Genomic DNA, 16,860 nt, shown 5'->3' with positions numbered 1-16,860 from the left:
AGTATACACATGGACAAGTGATATACTAACTGCGGTGACTTGATGCCGACGTAATGTGTGTCAACCAAAGTTTGTAGTGTAGATATGGTCTTAGAGATGTACTTAGTTTAAACGCTTGAGTGGTCTCACTGAAATCTGGTAAGCACGTGCATGAGTATTTGCAACTGAACATACAATGAAAACAGTAAAGCCAACGAGACACAAAGCGCTATCAAGAAACACCCTAGTAAACAGACTGAAAAGATCATTTCCCCCAATATCTTCCAGATATAGTAACCTGAAGTGTTACTTCTGGCATCAACAAGTACAATGTTTTCTAACAGCAGTTTCATTTTGGGTGCATTACCAACAGGCAGGGTGGCACACTCTCCATGTTTGATTCTGAGACACTGAGCATTAGCAGAGTTCCCTCTGATCACTATATCCTCCCTCAGCTGGTGCGAGGTGCAGACTACTTCACATTTTTATCTTTCAAAAAGTTCAACCATCTTGAAGGTAATGGCGACAATGATCACAGAATGAGCTCCAGATGCTGATTAACAATGGCAACATGCAGCACGGCAGCTTTGGACTTAACACAACATATTTCACTACTGGAGAAGATAGAACCCAGTCATGAGTTGTTCAGGCAATTTCTGAAGCTACTGGTTGAATTCTGGGTTTGTTGAAAAGGGTGATGGTGACCGTTACATAGCTCAGAGATGGATTTTTACATTGTTTATGACCGCTGTTACCTGTAATCTTCTCATGGCCTCGGAGTCTTGATCAGCCTTCACTTTGCATGCCACAAGTAACTGTGCTGTAGAAGCCGCAACTTGTTTGGCAGATGAGATGAGTTTCTCCTCGCTAGCATGACCTTGCACCGAGGCATTAGCTGCCTCACACAGATTGCTGGTTGCAGCTGCCACCATTCGGGCCTAGGAGCCAATAACTAAAGTTACTCAGCGTTCTAGTTTCTCAGACTTTCAAGAGAAAAAAAAACCCCAAAACTGGAAATTACTCACAGCGGAAATAAGTCCCTGAGACCACTGTCCATCATCAGCTGCATTTGCAGGGATAGCTCCAACCTGGAAGAACCGTTCAGACACTTACTTAGAGTGAAATATAAAATGCCATTGCTTTGCCTTGATTTGCATTCAAAGACCATAACCATCTGAAAAGGAAACTTTATGTACACATCCCCCTTTCCCCCAATTTATCTCCGTGCACACTCTAGCTAATGATGACAGAAGAAAAATTCTGACTTACATTCCTATGTTAATATAAGTCAGTGGTTCCCAGACTCTGGCATGTATCTCTGTCCTAGTCAAGGTTTTCTGACTAGTACTCTAGGCGCTCCCCTCCCACCATAACAAAGTGCCTCTTGTGGCTGTTGTTCCCCTGCCACTACCTGTCTCTTGTTCATTCAGGGACACTCTAACCTGCATTGTTCCTTGAGCTGCTCCAGTCTTGCTGTAAGTTTAGAGAAACCAATGAAGGGCAATGACTGGTACAGCTGAGGATTTGCCTGGTCAAGGCTTGCCAGAAGAGGCTAAAAAATACAAGTCAGTTGAAAGGATTTATTCTTGTCTATAATGCTCATTTCTGATATCCACTCCATTGTTCAAGGCTACTGATTTTTCAGTAGAGTTATGCTAGATTTCTTCAATATGTTCAAGCTGCTACTGAGTAGAAAACCGAAGTTCCTTCGAGTTCCCACACTCCTGCCCGATGTTTGACTACAAATTCAAGGTAGCAAATGCCTTTTTCTGTGTGTTCATACAGCACTTAGTACTACTGTCTTCCGATCCCAGTATTCCCAACCCATGTATTCAGAAATCATGAGTCAGGGCCCCCAAAAATCATGAGATTAAAGAAAAAAAAGTTTAGTGTCCTTTCAATTGTCTTCTGGTTTTTGAGCTTTTAGGGTTCACATTTTCCAACTTTCCTTCTCAACCATGAAGGCTGAAGAATTGTTGAATTTCTTTAAAAAATGAAAGCCAAAATTCTCATATAATTGCATGACCTCAAGGGTAGGGGTTAAAGAAAAACACCAACATTTGCAAGACTCTTGATGCGGTTGGAACATCCTGAGTGGGGTTTTTAGTGTAATAGAAAAGTGTAAGAGAAAAATTCAGTTTTACAATAAAATACAATAAAAAGACCTGTGGGTCTTTTAGGTTTCAAAGTTTTCGTGCATCACCATCCCTAGCAAAAGCATCTGAAGTCAGCAGAGATCTACTCATCTGGACACTAGTGTGTGGGGAACAAGAAAAAGTAAAGTACTGTATATACTCGATCATAAGCTGGTTCGTTTATAAGCCGACCCGCCCAGGATGGATACGTAAAAATGGAAAATGTTTATAATCCATTCATAAGCCGACCCTATAATTTGGGGTCAGCAAACTTTGGTTCCCGGGCCATCAAGATAAGCCACTGGTGGGTCAAGATGGTTTGTTTACCTCGAGCGTCCGCAGGCACGGAGGTAAACCTAAGTAAACAAAGTGTTCTGGTGCACCAGCTGCTTACCCTGATGGGCCGGGACAGCAACTGGTGGGGAAATGTTTTGGTAGGGAGAAGCTGGGAGTCAGGGAAGTAACCCCTGTGACCCCCCCACGTAACCTCCCCATCCCAGGACTCCCCACTCTCCCCATCCCATCCCAGGGGAGATTTGGGAAGCAATCTGTCTGCTCATTTCAAAGGCCATTGTGCTGTAAATCTGGCTAGCAAGTGTCTGCTGTAGACAGGAATTGGAAGACACCCACAGTACCAATTAACTCAAGATTGATAATTAGGCAACAGGTATGAGGTGTGTGTCTTAAATTCATTACCTCAGCGGAATCTTCATTATTGTACATTTACTTGTGAACAGTTCTCTGCCTAATAAAAGGATCTGTTTTAAACCACTCCGAGTAACTCCAGTTGAGCCTGAGCAGCAAAGTTTGGATCCTTCCTGAAGCTTTTCCAAAGTATGTGGGTGTTCAGAGCGAGGGTTTGGGTTTGGCTCTGCCCTTAAGTGGCACTGCACTATTTGCTGGATTAGTTGAGCTGGAGAAGGCAGCACTCAATGCCAGCAGGCAACCCACTGTTGATAAAAGGCACTGACTGTGTAAATTCCTGGTCTTAAAGAATGAGTGTGTTAGCATGGTAGAGCCGGGGTAAGAAGTCTTCCATCAAAGCTGGAAGAATAGGTTTGCTAATATGGTACTACATTTGACTAATGTGCTCACATCAGAATGGCAAGCTATGGTTTTCCTGGAGTGGAGGAATGAAAGTGTTTTTAGCAATTTCTCTGAGCTCTGCTGGAACAAGGCACAAGTGCTGCTTGCTTCCATCTCAAAAAGACATGAGGAGAAAGATGTAACTGTTCCCTCCGACAAGAAGTCTAAATTGACAGATAGTTAGGACTTATACCAGGATATATTCTCTCTCTCTTCTGGGGTGGTGGTGGTGGTGGTGGTGGTGAGAATAGCGAAGGATGCTGTACGTCGTAATGTAGCTAAATGTGAACAAGTTCTATCACAAAGGCAAACAATGCAATAATCTAAGTGGAGCAATAAAGCGGGGGTCTAAATTCTCATTTGTTTGACTATTTTTGGTGCCAGTTTTCAATAACTATCTATTTAATAAGCGTTTTATGCATTTTAAGTAAGTTCTATAGGAGATCTTTCTGAACAGTTACAACACTACGGTTCCAGAACAACTGCTTTGTGATCACAGTGGAACCAAACACAAGTTCCCTAGGAAGCCCAGCTGAATAAGACAGAATAGTTCTTTTGTCCCAGGGCTCATCTGCACAGTCTGCTCAGAATCAGTGCTTAAATATAATTAGAAACCACAAATATAAAACAATGGTAGTCCTATGGCAAACTGTCCTCAGAAGCAATCAAGCCGGGTGCTGTTGAGATTTAAGTCCTATTCAAATTAAGTGAATTAGATAAAAAGAAGAAATGGACGTGAAATGGAATAAAAAGCACTCGATGTTAACAAGGCAAATGGACATAGAGCAATTTTGTAAGCACTTTAGTGGTCCTAGCAATAGCTGTAAGTGTATCCATTTGCACATGTCTAATTTGTGTTCATATAGGGGCCCTAACTGAATCATTCAACACACTGAAGGCACAATTAGTGATGCCCTCTGCTAACTTGGACCAGAGTGTTATTGTTTACTACTCCATTTCTTTTTAAATCCCAAAATGTACTATGGGACCATACATTATGAGCCTGGATCACTGCCCTTCATGGAGTGAAACACTTTTCTTAACAAGAAACAGCTGAGACATTTGAAAGCCAAAAATCTAATTACATTTGCTAATTACTTTTGCTATGTTTAAACAGACTTTTCAACCAACCCCGGCCAGGACATGCAAGCAGATAGATTTACATTTTTATTAGTCAATCCAGAGTTTCTTCCATACATAGAAAAGCTAAGAAGCTACATGCTTTACAATTTAAAATACTTCCGCTGTGTTGAATGTCCTGTTCACCCACCTTTCCCTGTGCCACCAGCTCCCTCTGGGCTGCCGAGGCTGACTTGACTAGGGCACTGGTAGCAGCTGCAATGGACTTAGCTGCTTCCAGGATCTGTTCTTCAAAATCCAGAGTCTCATCGGCTTGCTATAATCAAAACAGAACACTGTCACACACAACTCAGAACAGAGTGCTTTCTCTTCACTTTCCAGGACACATTTTCTTTGGATTCTGTAATCCAGCTACACAGAGACAAAGAATCAACAATGCCTTATTTGCATTCTACAAAGCACTTTCCTGGGGCTTTAATTAAGAGACAGCAGTATTAACTATTGGATTCAAACACAAATATTAACTGGAAAGTAATGTTCCCCTCGTGGCCAACCTTGTGCAAAATGTAAACTGACAGATTTTATTTAAATACCACACACAAGATATTTCAGTGCATGACACTGGGTTTCTGTTTTCCACTAGAAGCATTGAAAACGATTGTCAAAAATACAGGTAAAGCAGTAGCCTGAAATGGAATTCTCATTTTCCCACACAGTATTATCTTGGTAGTGTTCTAAAATGGTTTGTTTGCTGAGATTATTAGAGTTTGTTAAACAAAGCACATAGTTACTTAGTAAATATAATAAAGGGAATGCATAAAAGCTTTAAAAAACTACAACTCTCATGTTATCATTATGCTTCTTTGTTCATCTGTAATGAAAAGCAGAACATAGTTATCAAGTAAGCCCATTAATTTAATTGCTTTTTGTAAGCTGCATCACTTCACTGAAAGCAAGTACTGCAAAGCAGTCCAGTTTAGTCCTCTTGGAGTTACGAAATGTTGAAGATTTGTCTGGAACCGTTCAAACACCTAAACCACCGTTGTAACAAGCATGAATTGAACTGGAAGATTAACCACTCCTAATAATATTTTTCTCTAGATGAAAGATGAACTATTACTCTGCAAATGTCAGTTTCCTAAACCTGGGCTTAACATGAATAACGTAAAACAAACAAAACACTTTAAGCCATTTAAATCTGCATAGGAAGTCATATCTATCTACTCCTGTGTTGTGTCCATGCCACCAGCAAGGATGGAGTGTCCGTTCCATATAATGTGGCTGTAATAGCCTGGGCAGTTAATTTGGAGGCACTGCTTTGCACATGTATCAACCTCCCCCATCTACTACTAGCTTAGGTATGTTTATTACTTTCAGAACAATTACAAGCATTACAAGGTTATAAGTGTGTATGTGTTATTTGTTTTCTTTAATTTTTAGTTTGACTGTGACCATGAACAAATGATATATTAAATGGCACCAAAAGCAGAATGATCAGCGAGGGCATCAGGGCATAATGCCTCCCCTAACAGGGCTCCTTAAGAGAGATGGGTCTTTTCACATGTTTTTCCACAATCCACGTGAGTACAGCTTTCTCATATCACAACCACTAACTCTTCCAACTGAGGCTAAGCAGCGTTTTGAGATAAAATGCATTATGTTCAGATTCTTCTAATATTTTTGGTAACTTGGTAGGGTGTGGGGAAGTAACCGAAACAATGGACATGTTTATTACTTGTCCTTTACACACACTGATGCGACTTGATGATTCATATAAGAAAGTGAGTTAACATCTGATGAAACAGAACTTTCCACATGAGTTTGGTCTGTAATGTATGATTAGATCAATGGCCATGACAGTGAAAAGCATTTGTCGCTAGCACTGGTTTTAATGACAAGAAATTACATCTCCTATCAAAAGGTCAAGGTCTTCCATAGTGAATCTTATTTCTGGTGGTACCTACTCCACTCTTGTTGCAGAACCTTTCTTATGTTGTACTGAATTGAGATTTAAAAATATTTGTTGTAGGGACCCTGTCGTCTTAAGTGTTTGAAAAGCACCACATACATCAATGATACCATAGACTGAACACCACACTTATCACATTTTACTCCACCATTCAGAACAGCCTAATACTTGGTGGCCTTCAGGTGGAGGATATCAGATATACAGCACTTTCAGGATTAATCTGGAGATCTTTCCTTCAGAGAAAGTAGGACAAGAACTGTGAATATAAAAAACCCAAAATACTCCTAAATTGCAGCGTCTCAACATTTAAATTTTTTTGACCATTTTAATTACCATGTGCCAAATCCCACTCTAAAGCTGCATAGAGCTGAACGCCATGATGAGGAGAGTTTGTTCAAATTTTCAGAAGTGTTCAGCATCCAGAATTGGGGGCAGATTTTCAAATGGGCACAGCAGAGCCCAGCTCCTGCGTCCATTTGAAAAATTGAGCACTTCATGGAAGGGCCTAAATGAGAGCAGAGTCTTTTTGAAAATATGGCCATTCCTGCGTTTCTCTCAATCTGCCTTTACAGAAGGAAAAGTTATGTTTAATATCAGACCTTGTTTCTATGCACGTTACCCTTTTCTAAATCAAGGGGCTACAAAGTACAGTGATTTTTGTGCTCTAGCTCATCTGTAAAGACCTAACTTGATATGTTGGTGAAAATCACAAACAAAAGTCACTTTTGTGAGGTTCTCTCATTCTAGTTCTCTGTGGAACACTACAAAATCACCAGACATATTCCAGGGGAGTTAGCAGCCACAAGGGGCTCAGAGGTGAAGTAACTGGAGCACTGCACATCCAATAAGAAATATCTTGGGAAGCTGGTATACAGAAGCATGCACAGCCCCTGCCCGTTCTATATCCAATCAAAAGCCAATTGTATTCTCCTGTTACTTTCATGGGCATTAATTCATGTCACACAGCTTAAAGAACAAGCTGTAGGGTGCTTGATTCTATAACATTTCATATAAATTCTACCATGCAAATAAAATAGAAAGTCACAAAATCCTGGAGATGAAAACGCAGCATCCATGGAAGTCAAAGCACTGGTGAAGAAATACAGCATCCTAAATGAAAACTATTTAGCATCAACTTCTGCCATGTAATGATAATGTTGGATGGCACCTTAAGGGACGAGATAAAAGAACAAGAGCTGCCTACTAAATGCAGAATATGTGCCTCTGCTAATTAGGAACAGCACATGTGTACATCTGTACAAAAGGCTTATGATAAGGAATTACCATGTTAATGAAACAAGTCATCTTAGGAGATGGATTTTTGGCCATGTTTGTAATGCAACAACAATAACTAAAGTGGCCTATGATTTATGCAACAGGCGTCAAATGTTAATCTCTTACTTTGACCACTAACACAAGGTCACAATTTGTAGACTAGAGGGACTATATTTAGCTCAGTCAGTATCATGTTTTAAAAACACGTTTAGATAAATTTGGCTCTCTTGAAGTGAAAATCTAGTAGCCTTCTCCCCCCAACCCCCAGCTTCATGGGAGCAGACAGTGGACAAGCTTGAGCACATATTTCTGCCATTTCCAGTTCTACTATTTCCAGTTCTGGGCCTCTATAGAGAATATAGTGCCAACTTCACCCAAATATCTGGTGGTTTGGGGACAAGGGCCAACATCCACTGTAGAGAAAGTAGAGACCAGCAATTCCATCTTGATTACAGCTGAAATCCGAATTCAAGTACCAAGCAGAGGAAGGTTAGTATACAGCTCCATCTATCTTTTGCCTCTCTGATGTGTCACAGTACAGTTTTCATTCACTGATTTTAAAGAAAAATACTGTCTTGAGATGGAATTATGAAGCCTGTTTCCAAAATAGTGGAAACGTCCATGAGCTGAGAGCTATTTTACTTCTTTATATCAACAGCAGTATATGCACTATTCCTTAAATGGCCATGCTGTAAGGAAGTTAACTCTAATTTTGCTATTGAATCAGCTAACAATTCAGCAACTATTTTGATGATGGATTTTATTTATTCAAACAGCCTAATAAAAATGTTCACTGCCATGGCTTTGCTATATGGACATCTATAGTCCTTAACTACTGAATTAGAAATACCTCTACAACATGCAACATCTTCTCAAAATATTCTACAAGTTTCCAGAGAACCAACCCCAGATGGAGAAGAAAAGTACGTGTATGGGAGTCATTCAGCATAGCATGATGTGCTCATTGTTGTACTTATAAACACAATGTAAAAATGACAAGTTGAAAAAGAATTGCAGGGGAATTACATGTCACATCAATGAGAAAGCTATGGTGCAGCTACTAAGGTACTGCTACATAGGTGCAGGCATAAGACCTATTATGGGAATGAATAGCTAAGCTCTAGAGCTGGCTGGAAAACAGGTTTTTCCCTCCGCAGAAAATTTCTATGAAAATGAATTTTCTTGTTTTTACTCAAGTTTTCAGCAAAAATCTTGACTTTTTCAAAAAACGAAATCCCAAATTTTTTTAGTTAGCTGAATACTTCCCAGTTTTCTGTTTTCCAGCTAGAAGTCAAACATTTTCTGTGGAAAGCAGATGCTTGCCTGGGTAAATTGGGTTTTGTCGAAAACCACTCTCAATGGAAACTTTTGACCAGTCCTATGCAGCACCTCCATGTAACCAGGGGGGAACTGAGCTTACTCTGCTATTTTCTTCAACAGGTCCACTCTGTCCATTCCTTCCCATTATTTTTGTCCTTGACACACAAGTAAAAAGTGGGCACACAAAGGGCTGGTGACAGAGGGCTCAGTGCAGAGGACAACTACTGCTTAGTCATGCTTGTGGGCATGCTTACCCACCCCTCATGATGGTCTTGGAGCACAACCAGCTTGACCAACTGTTGCACATCCTGCTGGGCACAACAAAAGGTCCATACTTATGTTCATCTACACCCTAGCAGTGTGGTTTGAAGGGTATACCTCAAAATGAGAGGTCCAAACTTGTTACTACATATACAATCCAAGACTGAGCAGCACAAGAAGTGCTACAGGAGGAATCATTGTCCAATGTCATTTGGCTACCTTTTTTGTGTCACAAATTGTTTTTGTTCATTTTCATCAATATTGCTCTCAAATTATGCAGTTCTCAGAATGCATGAACATGAAACCAGACTTCCTCACATGATATGTGACACAAAATTCCACTGTTTATATCTTTAGTCCCTTGAGATGGCAATTTGGGTCACTTTAGAAACCAAGATCATGAGACTTAATAATGTTTAAAAAAAATAATCAAAGTCAACATCTATTTCCACAAACTTATGCTAATAGAGTCATCATATCCTTTGATGATTCTGTGATCTGCAGGCAGGTGGAGGGAGAGAGAGTCTGCCACATGAGATCACAAAAAATAAACACAAATTACTGGGCCAACTACAAAATGGTGTAGGATAAAACATTATGTCACAAAACAGTGATAAAAATACCATGCTGTTATTTTTTCAAGAGTTAGATACAGATATTTTTGTACTTCCTTACTTTTAACCAGTTTCCTACACATCCTTCAAATGTAATGGACAGCATGAATAGATTCAGGATCAGTAGAAGAATGAGTAAACCACCATTAACTTGTTGCCAACAGTCATGAAAGACAAACTATGTTTCTTCTGAAGTGCCTCTCAGCTTCAATTTAATAAAGATACAACAACAAGGGTAAGTTACTGCACACAGCCAGGTAAACACAAGAGACCACTCCTATGAGATTCAGTACTTGCATGGCTGCTGCCCATTATAAATGAACCTATGCAACTTACACATCTCCCCAAGAACAACCCTATTAAAAAGAGCACTTCACTGTATATGTTTAAAAAAAATCAGATTAGAATGAGAGTCTGCAGGAAGTCTTCTAAATCTGCTTGTGATTTAAAGTATTCCTTCATATTGCCTTATACTACTTTATAAACCCCCGGAGACAGGGCAGGACACTATAGGAATATGTTTGATATATAGTTGGATTAAATAACAACCTAATATATCAAACATATCACACAGAGCCCTGCAGAAAAGGCATCCAGGTTTGATTCATCTTGGGGGGGAAAAAGACACACTGCTGAAGGCTAACAGCAGGGAACTGTTATCGACTGCTAAAGACGCAACCCCTTGCCTTGTGTTTGAAGGCATAAGCCTGCACGGAGGCATGAAGAGTGCACCAACAGGAATATAATGCACATACAGCAATGGTCTCTGGTGATGTACCCAAGCCACAATATTGTTTTTCTATAACTATTTTTTCCATCGTAAGAGTAAATGAAACATGTAATTTTTTATTCTATAAAATAAATACAGAGACCACTTTTTCTTTTCTTTTTTTTAACGTGCTCTTTTGGGTAGCTACACCTCTACCCCAATATAACACGACCCAATATAACACAGATTTGGATATAACGTAGTAAAGCAGCGCTCCGGGGCGGGGCAGGGCTGAGTGCTCCGACGGATCAAAGCAAGTTCGATATAACACGGTTTCACCTATAACACGTGTGACAAAGTTCCTCTTCTACCTTGGTGGGTCCTGCACTTATTGGCGGATTTGCTCACCTCAGTGATCTTCCCCTCTGGTGGAACCCACAGTCTGGGTCAACTCCTCCTGTGTCTGATCAGGAGTTGGGAGGTTTGGGGGGAACCCGGGCCTGCCCTCTACTCCGGGTTCCAGCCCAGGGCCCTGTGGATCGCAGCTGTCTATAGTGCCTCCTGTAACAGCTACATGACAGATACAACTCCCTGGGCTACTTCCCCATGGCCTCCTCCATACATCTTCTTTATCCTCACCACAGGACCTTCCTCCTGGTATCTGATAATGCTTGTACTCCTCAATCCTCCAGCAGTACACCCTCTCACTCTCAGCTCCTTGCCTCTTGCTCCCAGCTCCTCACACGCGAATCTCACTGACTAACTGGGAGGCTTTTAACTAGTTCTAACCAGCCCATGATTGGCTTCGGGTGTCCCAATCAATATAGCTATCTCCACTGCCTTCTAGAAAGATCTTAATTGGCCCCAGGTGTCTTGATTAACTTGGAGCAACTGCCATTTGGTTACCATGGTACCAGGGATTTGTGTAGCCTGGGGCTAACATGCCTGTTCCTCACTACTTTACTGTAGCCATCTGGCCTTGCCCCATCACACATGGTAAAAAATTTTGGCTCCCGAGGACAGCGTTATATCGGGGTAGAGGTGTATTTTGTACCAGGTGGTATCTTTACAAATCAAGGACCATGTTATATTAGAACAGGCAATATAAGGTCCCAAAGCAAAAGATATTCAACCGACCAAAAAAGACACCACAATCAGTGTAAATCCATAACTGTGTTGTAAAGGACATATCACCCACTATAACCTGTTTTATATAATGAACAGAAAAGTTTGTACAGCTCAGCAGACCATTTTTCCCCTTGGACACCACAATTAAAATCCAAGACAGTTTGTAGTACACCTGAAGGAGGAACAGATAAGGAGGGTCTTCCTCAAAATACTTTTAGATACACAATCTCAGAAACAAGACAAGTACTAAAACATCATCTGCACATTGTACTAGTAGTCAGAGCATTTAAGCTTTTGCAAGGTGAGAGACTGTATCTGCTCCGTAGCCAGGCTGTCGTGTTTCATTCAGAAGGAATGTACATTATACAATAAAACATGGCCAGGAGTTCACAGACCTATTCCTTCACAGAGAATGTTCTCTGAGACGGGAATGATTCTCCTGAAGAGGAAAGTTGCTGGCCTCACTCTATCCTTCTGAATCTTATTAAGACAGCAATGGGAGGTGTGTGGTGCGGAGATGCAATGGGGTGGGGGCACAACAAAAAGAAAAGGGAAATGGAATAAAAAATAAAGGTTATATAGAGAGGGAACAAAACTAGTGCAGCTCAAGTACAAAATTAGAACAAGTGTTAGCTTTATGGTTTCATTTCTATTATATTAATAAACCGGAACATAGACAGAGCTAAAATAGTGAGGATTAAAACAAACAAGCAAAAAAACCCCACAAAACCCCAAGAATTTTGGAAGGGATCCAGACCCTTAGACTTCAGGTTGTAAATCCACCTCTAATTAAGAGGGGTGAGGAGGAAACTTTTTCTGCAGGCTGGGGTCTATTGCAGGCTCTCCGGCAACTTTTTCCTGAAGCTAATGGCCACCGCCAGAGGCAGGATACTGGGCTAGATGGACCATTGGTCTGATCCAATATAGCAGTTTTTATGTTTCTGTATTTGGTGGACTGTGTATAAGAGAACAGATGTTGTCTAATTACTAGTTTAGATCTGAATGACGGAGATGCCTTGTTGATACAGAAGTTTAAGATTGAAACATCTAAGCGTGAGCTACCTAAAACATTCTTCCCCCTATAGGCAGTACAGTATCTCCTGATCTGTGTTGAAACACATTGATGGGACAGTGATAGGAAGTGCACTTTGATGCTGTTCTCTGCTCTGTGGATAAACAGAGAGTTTGAAATATCCAGCAGGGTCATTCCAGCACCTTTCACTTGCATTACAGTAAATGTTTGTGAAAGATATACTGAATTACGAGTGATGGAAGGAAAGTTTTATTGCAAAATGAAATATAGATCCAGAGATATGAATGTGTTTCCCACAAAATAACAAAGAAAGAGCCCAATAAAGCACAGGCAGACTGAATACTCAAATTAACATGTTAAATGAGGAGCAGGTGTAGGATTTGTATTCATTTTTAAATAACAATGGCCACTGGAGTGGTTTAGATGTTAGCAGGAGAATGGTTTCAAGGTTACTAGGCAACTCAGATATGCTACTGTGTAGTGGTTTTGTAGAAAAGGTGTTAGAGGTTTCCAGCCTCAACTCTCCACTCTGTATAATCTCATTACAAGCGACTTTCTTTCTTCACAAAAAACGAATGTACCAATTACAAAATCCACTGAAAAAAAAATTTCCCAAGCAGCGGGCATCATCACAGCCCACCTTGTGAGGCTATAAAAAAGCTGTCTTGATCTTATGCTCCTGAATGACAGAAAATATGACAATTTCCTGACAACAATGGTCTGCCACTGAATGACCTTTAGAACCTGCTTTCTTGGAAAGACTCGTCATCTGCTTAGAACAACGTCCGGTAACTCTGAAGCCACTGAGAAAAGGACATGACCACAGCATTGCTTTCTGAAGTTAATGGCATGCCTTATTTTTATTAAAAGAGGCCCAGTCCTGGGTCTCATGGAGATTTATTCCAAAACTTGTCAGGGGCTCTACACTGTGGAGTGAAGTGATTCTGTGTCATGCCCCCACTCCCTGAACTGTGCAAGTACACTAACTACTTCAGGTTATAATAATTGCCATATAATTCCTCTGACACACATGCAAGCAGTTAATTCCATTTCACTTTAAAATATTCTCATGGACATATCTGAAACACACAAAAATAGGAGACTACATAAGCATTCATATGGGACCTTCATTTATACATTTCCCTTTATAGAATTAAGAGAAAATAGGCACAGAAGAATCAGTTTATATTTTAAACAAAGAGTTTAAAAGGAGACACCTGTTTGCTACAAGTTAAATACTGTGTGTTGATCTTATAAGATCTTTTGGCCACAACCTCCCATAATATACTGCACACACACTGAAGAGTGAGTGAGTGGGCTCAAAAGCTTCTGAAACTGAGGAACAAGAATTATCTTTCACATCAGAAAAGATTTTTTAGACAGAGAAAAGTGAATGAACTATAAAATAACTATCCTGTAACTTGAAAACGCCTTTGCTAAGAATTCCCTTTCCTTCCCTTCCATATCCAAATCTATCACTGGCACGCCCACCACTTGAAAGAGCCACCAAGTATCTTTTGCCTTTGTGGTAAGTCAAGCCTAGCTTGTCTGAAAAGTGTAGCTTCTACTGGCACCAGCTGAGGACAATGTAAGGACTGATTGTTCCAACCATCACCACGATACCAGTTATTTGCATTTCTGCGGCATTAACTTTAAAAAGAACATGGAAGATGGACACTCACCTTCGGCTTGGCTCGTGGTTTCAACTGCTCTAACTTCTTTGCTGCAGCCTCAATTGAAGCTGCAGCCCCCAATAGCTCTGTCTCAGCAATGACTGTTGGGTCCTCTGGATCCACCCACTCTGTGCCTGAAATTAACAGAGGGGAAGACAATAACTTCAGTAGCATTCTTAGTGCCTTTTGACCAAGCTGATTCCCTATCACATCTCAAAACTATGTGCTAAATACAGTGTGTGTATAATATGGAGACCACATTTTAATACCATTAATAGTATAAAATACTATAATTTAAACCACTGACTGCAAAACACAAGTCAGAATGGAAAGAGCACTTAGCCGTAACGTTCTATGATGAAAGTGGCTTGATTAAGAACTTGTGTAAGAAAAGCAACTCTGAATTGCTCCTTCAAAAGCAACGTCTATACTGGGTACTGAACTACTGTATCAGCCAACCATATTTAATCATGGCTGTTACTTAGAAAGATTCTAGTGTGCTTTCCTTGACCGAGGCTGACAGATGCATTGTCTGAGAACTGTGACAAAGGAACACAAAGGATGTATTAGACTATTCAGGAGATCATGGTCTGACTAATAGTTCTCGGTAAGTCCCCATCTACAGCGGCTAGGGAGACAGGGCTAGCACCCATCCATGGAAACCACAAGAGTGATCAGTGCTCTTTTAATCCCAGTGCCAATAAGGAAGTTTCTCCTACACATACAAGGCTGAACATTTTCTGGAAAGGAAAGATCTTACACTTTTGCAGACCTCACAAAACAAATGTTCAGATGCAGTTCACTCCAAAGTTCTGCAACTTACCAGGAATGGTGTAGAAAACTCACATAGAAGAGAATTATTTTTAACCCTCTGGTGAGACTGATATTACATTACAACTAAAATCAGGACAGTTATATGCCAAACTTATGACAGGATAAGCAAACAAGTGTAGTTTTACTAGATATCCTTTTTCCAAAGTAAGAATAAGTAGCACTGAAATGATTTTCATGTTACATTGCCTATAATATTAAAATATTTATGTGTCTATTTGCTGGTTATGTAAATGTGCTCATTCAACTAACACTTCCAGAACACCCTGTACTCAATTCACTTTATAATGGCAGAGTAATATTTCTTTCACTACCTCAATAAGCATCTCGGTAGATTTACAACTCCTTGATAATATAATTCCTCTTGTTTATTGTACTCTTTGTTTTACAGTTGCGGTTTTAGAATTCTGCCCAAACCAGGGGATGAAAATTTAGACAAAAATCAGTTATAAAATCAAAGAGCAATAAACATCTATAATGCATTGCTCACCCATGATTTTAGCATACAATACAAGAAACTTTTTCTAAGTAATTGAGTCATGAATATAAACATGCTTATGCCCTTAAAAAACCCAACCCTGCTACACAATTTCATTTTTAATCGCTCCAATTTCTTCCTACCTGGGAGAATGCTCAAAGAATCACCCAACCTTTAATTTCCTTTTATTTCTTTGATTCACCACTGCAGTGACAGCCTGGGATGTTGAAGTTCCACACTCTAGGTTGGATGCATTCTGGAGTCTGGACTGAGGTGTTTGCATCAGCACTGGAGATTGGATGTAACTTTGTAATGAGCTGACTTGATCTGAAGTTGGAACACAACGATCCCAGAAGGGCAATGGACCTATTTTGGTGGTCTGCCTTTGGAGATTAGTAGAACCACTGGGCCTCCAGGCAGGCAGGAGAAAAAGCGCCTGTTCATCCAGTTGCCATTCTATTGATAATTTTGTGGGACTTCAAATTACAATTTGTCCTCTGCTATCAGGGCTCCTGAATGCATCTGTCTGACGGCTTCACTCTCAATGGTTCACAGATGACTGTGACAAAGTATATGAAAGAGGAGGCTACAGTGCCATGGAAGAAGTATCAGACAGAACCAAATTGTGACAGATTTTTGGAGACCATATGCTGTAGCTGTATGGGAGTGTCATGGAGCCCGGCCCCACGTTGAACCCACATCCACAGAATCACTCCACCAGCCTGGGTGTGGCTGCTGGGCCACCTCATTGTTTGTCTCCTCCTGTTAATCGCCTCCATCTGGATGTTCTGTGGCCTAGCCTCATGGCCAGGTCACTTGAAAATTCAATCCCCTTCTGGGGTACTCAAAGTCTCAAAATAAACACCACCTTACACAACAGTCCCAAGTTAAGGTAAACAAGAGGTCTTTCGCCCCTCCCTGGGCTCCAATGCCGTTCCCGGTTCCTCTTGTGGAACGCCGGTCCCAGAACTGCTTTCCTGGAGCCAGGCAAGTCAGACGGTTATTACCTCCCTCCTTCTGTCAGGAGTCCCCAGCATTCCTGGAGCAAGGTGTACTTTAGCCAGCCATAGGACCTTAGCCAGCTTCTCCCTCCACTGGCCCTTTCCCCCCAATTAGTCCTCAGGCTCAGAGGGTCAGCCATCTCCTGCTAGTGCGTGCCCAACTATGAGGGAGGAGGCAGCATTTATGCTGGTCCTTGTCTTTCAGCTCATCCCCAACTGGTTGGGTGGGAGCGGATCCTTTCTACCAATATCTACTAGGCTTTGTGTGCACAAATCTATTATATATAC

General features: G+C 40.8%; 1 protein-coding gene across 2 annotated transcripts in view; it reads right to left on the bottom strand.

The window, feature by feature from the left end:
- TLN2 (talin 2) overlaps positions 1-16,860 on the bottom strand; it is a 363,285-nt gene that overhangs the window by 13,647 nt on the left and 332,778 nt on the right. For both annotated transcript variants that reach the window (XM_044979585.1, XM_044979584.1), the window contains exons 54-57: positions 14,272-14,396; positions 4,471-4,596; positions 1,005-1,067; positions 735-917 (exon numbers count right to left, since the gene is read on the bottom strand). In XM_044979585.1, the coding sequence (XP_044835520.1) occupies positions 735-917; positions 1,005-1,067; positions 4,471-4,596; positions 14,272-14,396 (497 nt within the window). The remainder of the gene's footprint in view (positions 1-734; positions 918-1,004; positions 1,068-4,470; positions 4,597-14,271; positions 14,397-16,860) is intronic.

Source organism: Mauremys mutica, chromosome 11 (assembly GCF_020497125.1).
Source record: "Mauremys mutica isolate MM-2020 ecotype Southern chromosome 11, ASM2049712v1, whole genome shotgun sequence".
Taxonomy (NCBI): Eukaryota; Metazoa; Chordata; order Testudines; family Geoemydidae; genus Mauremys; species Mauremys mutica.
Note: the sequence above shows the minus strand (reverse complement) of the source record. Positions and strands in the feature narration are given on the sequence as shown.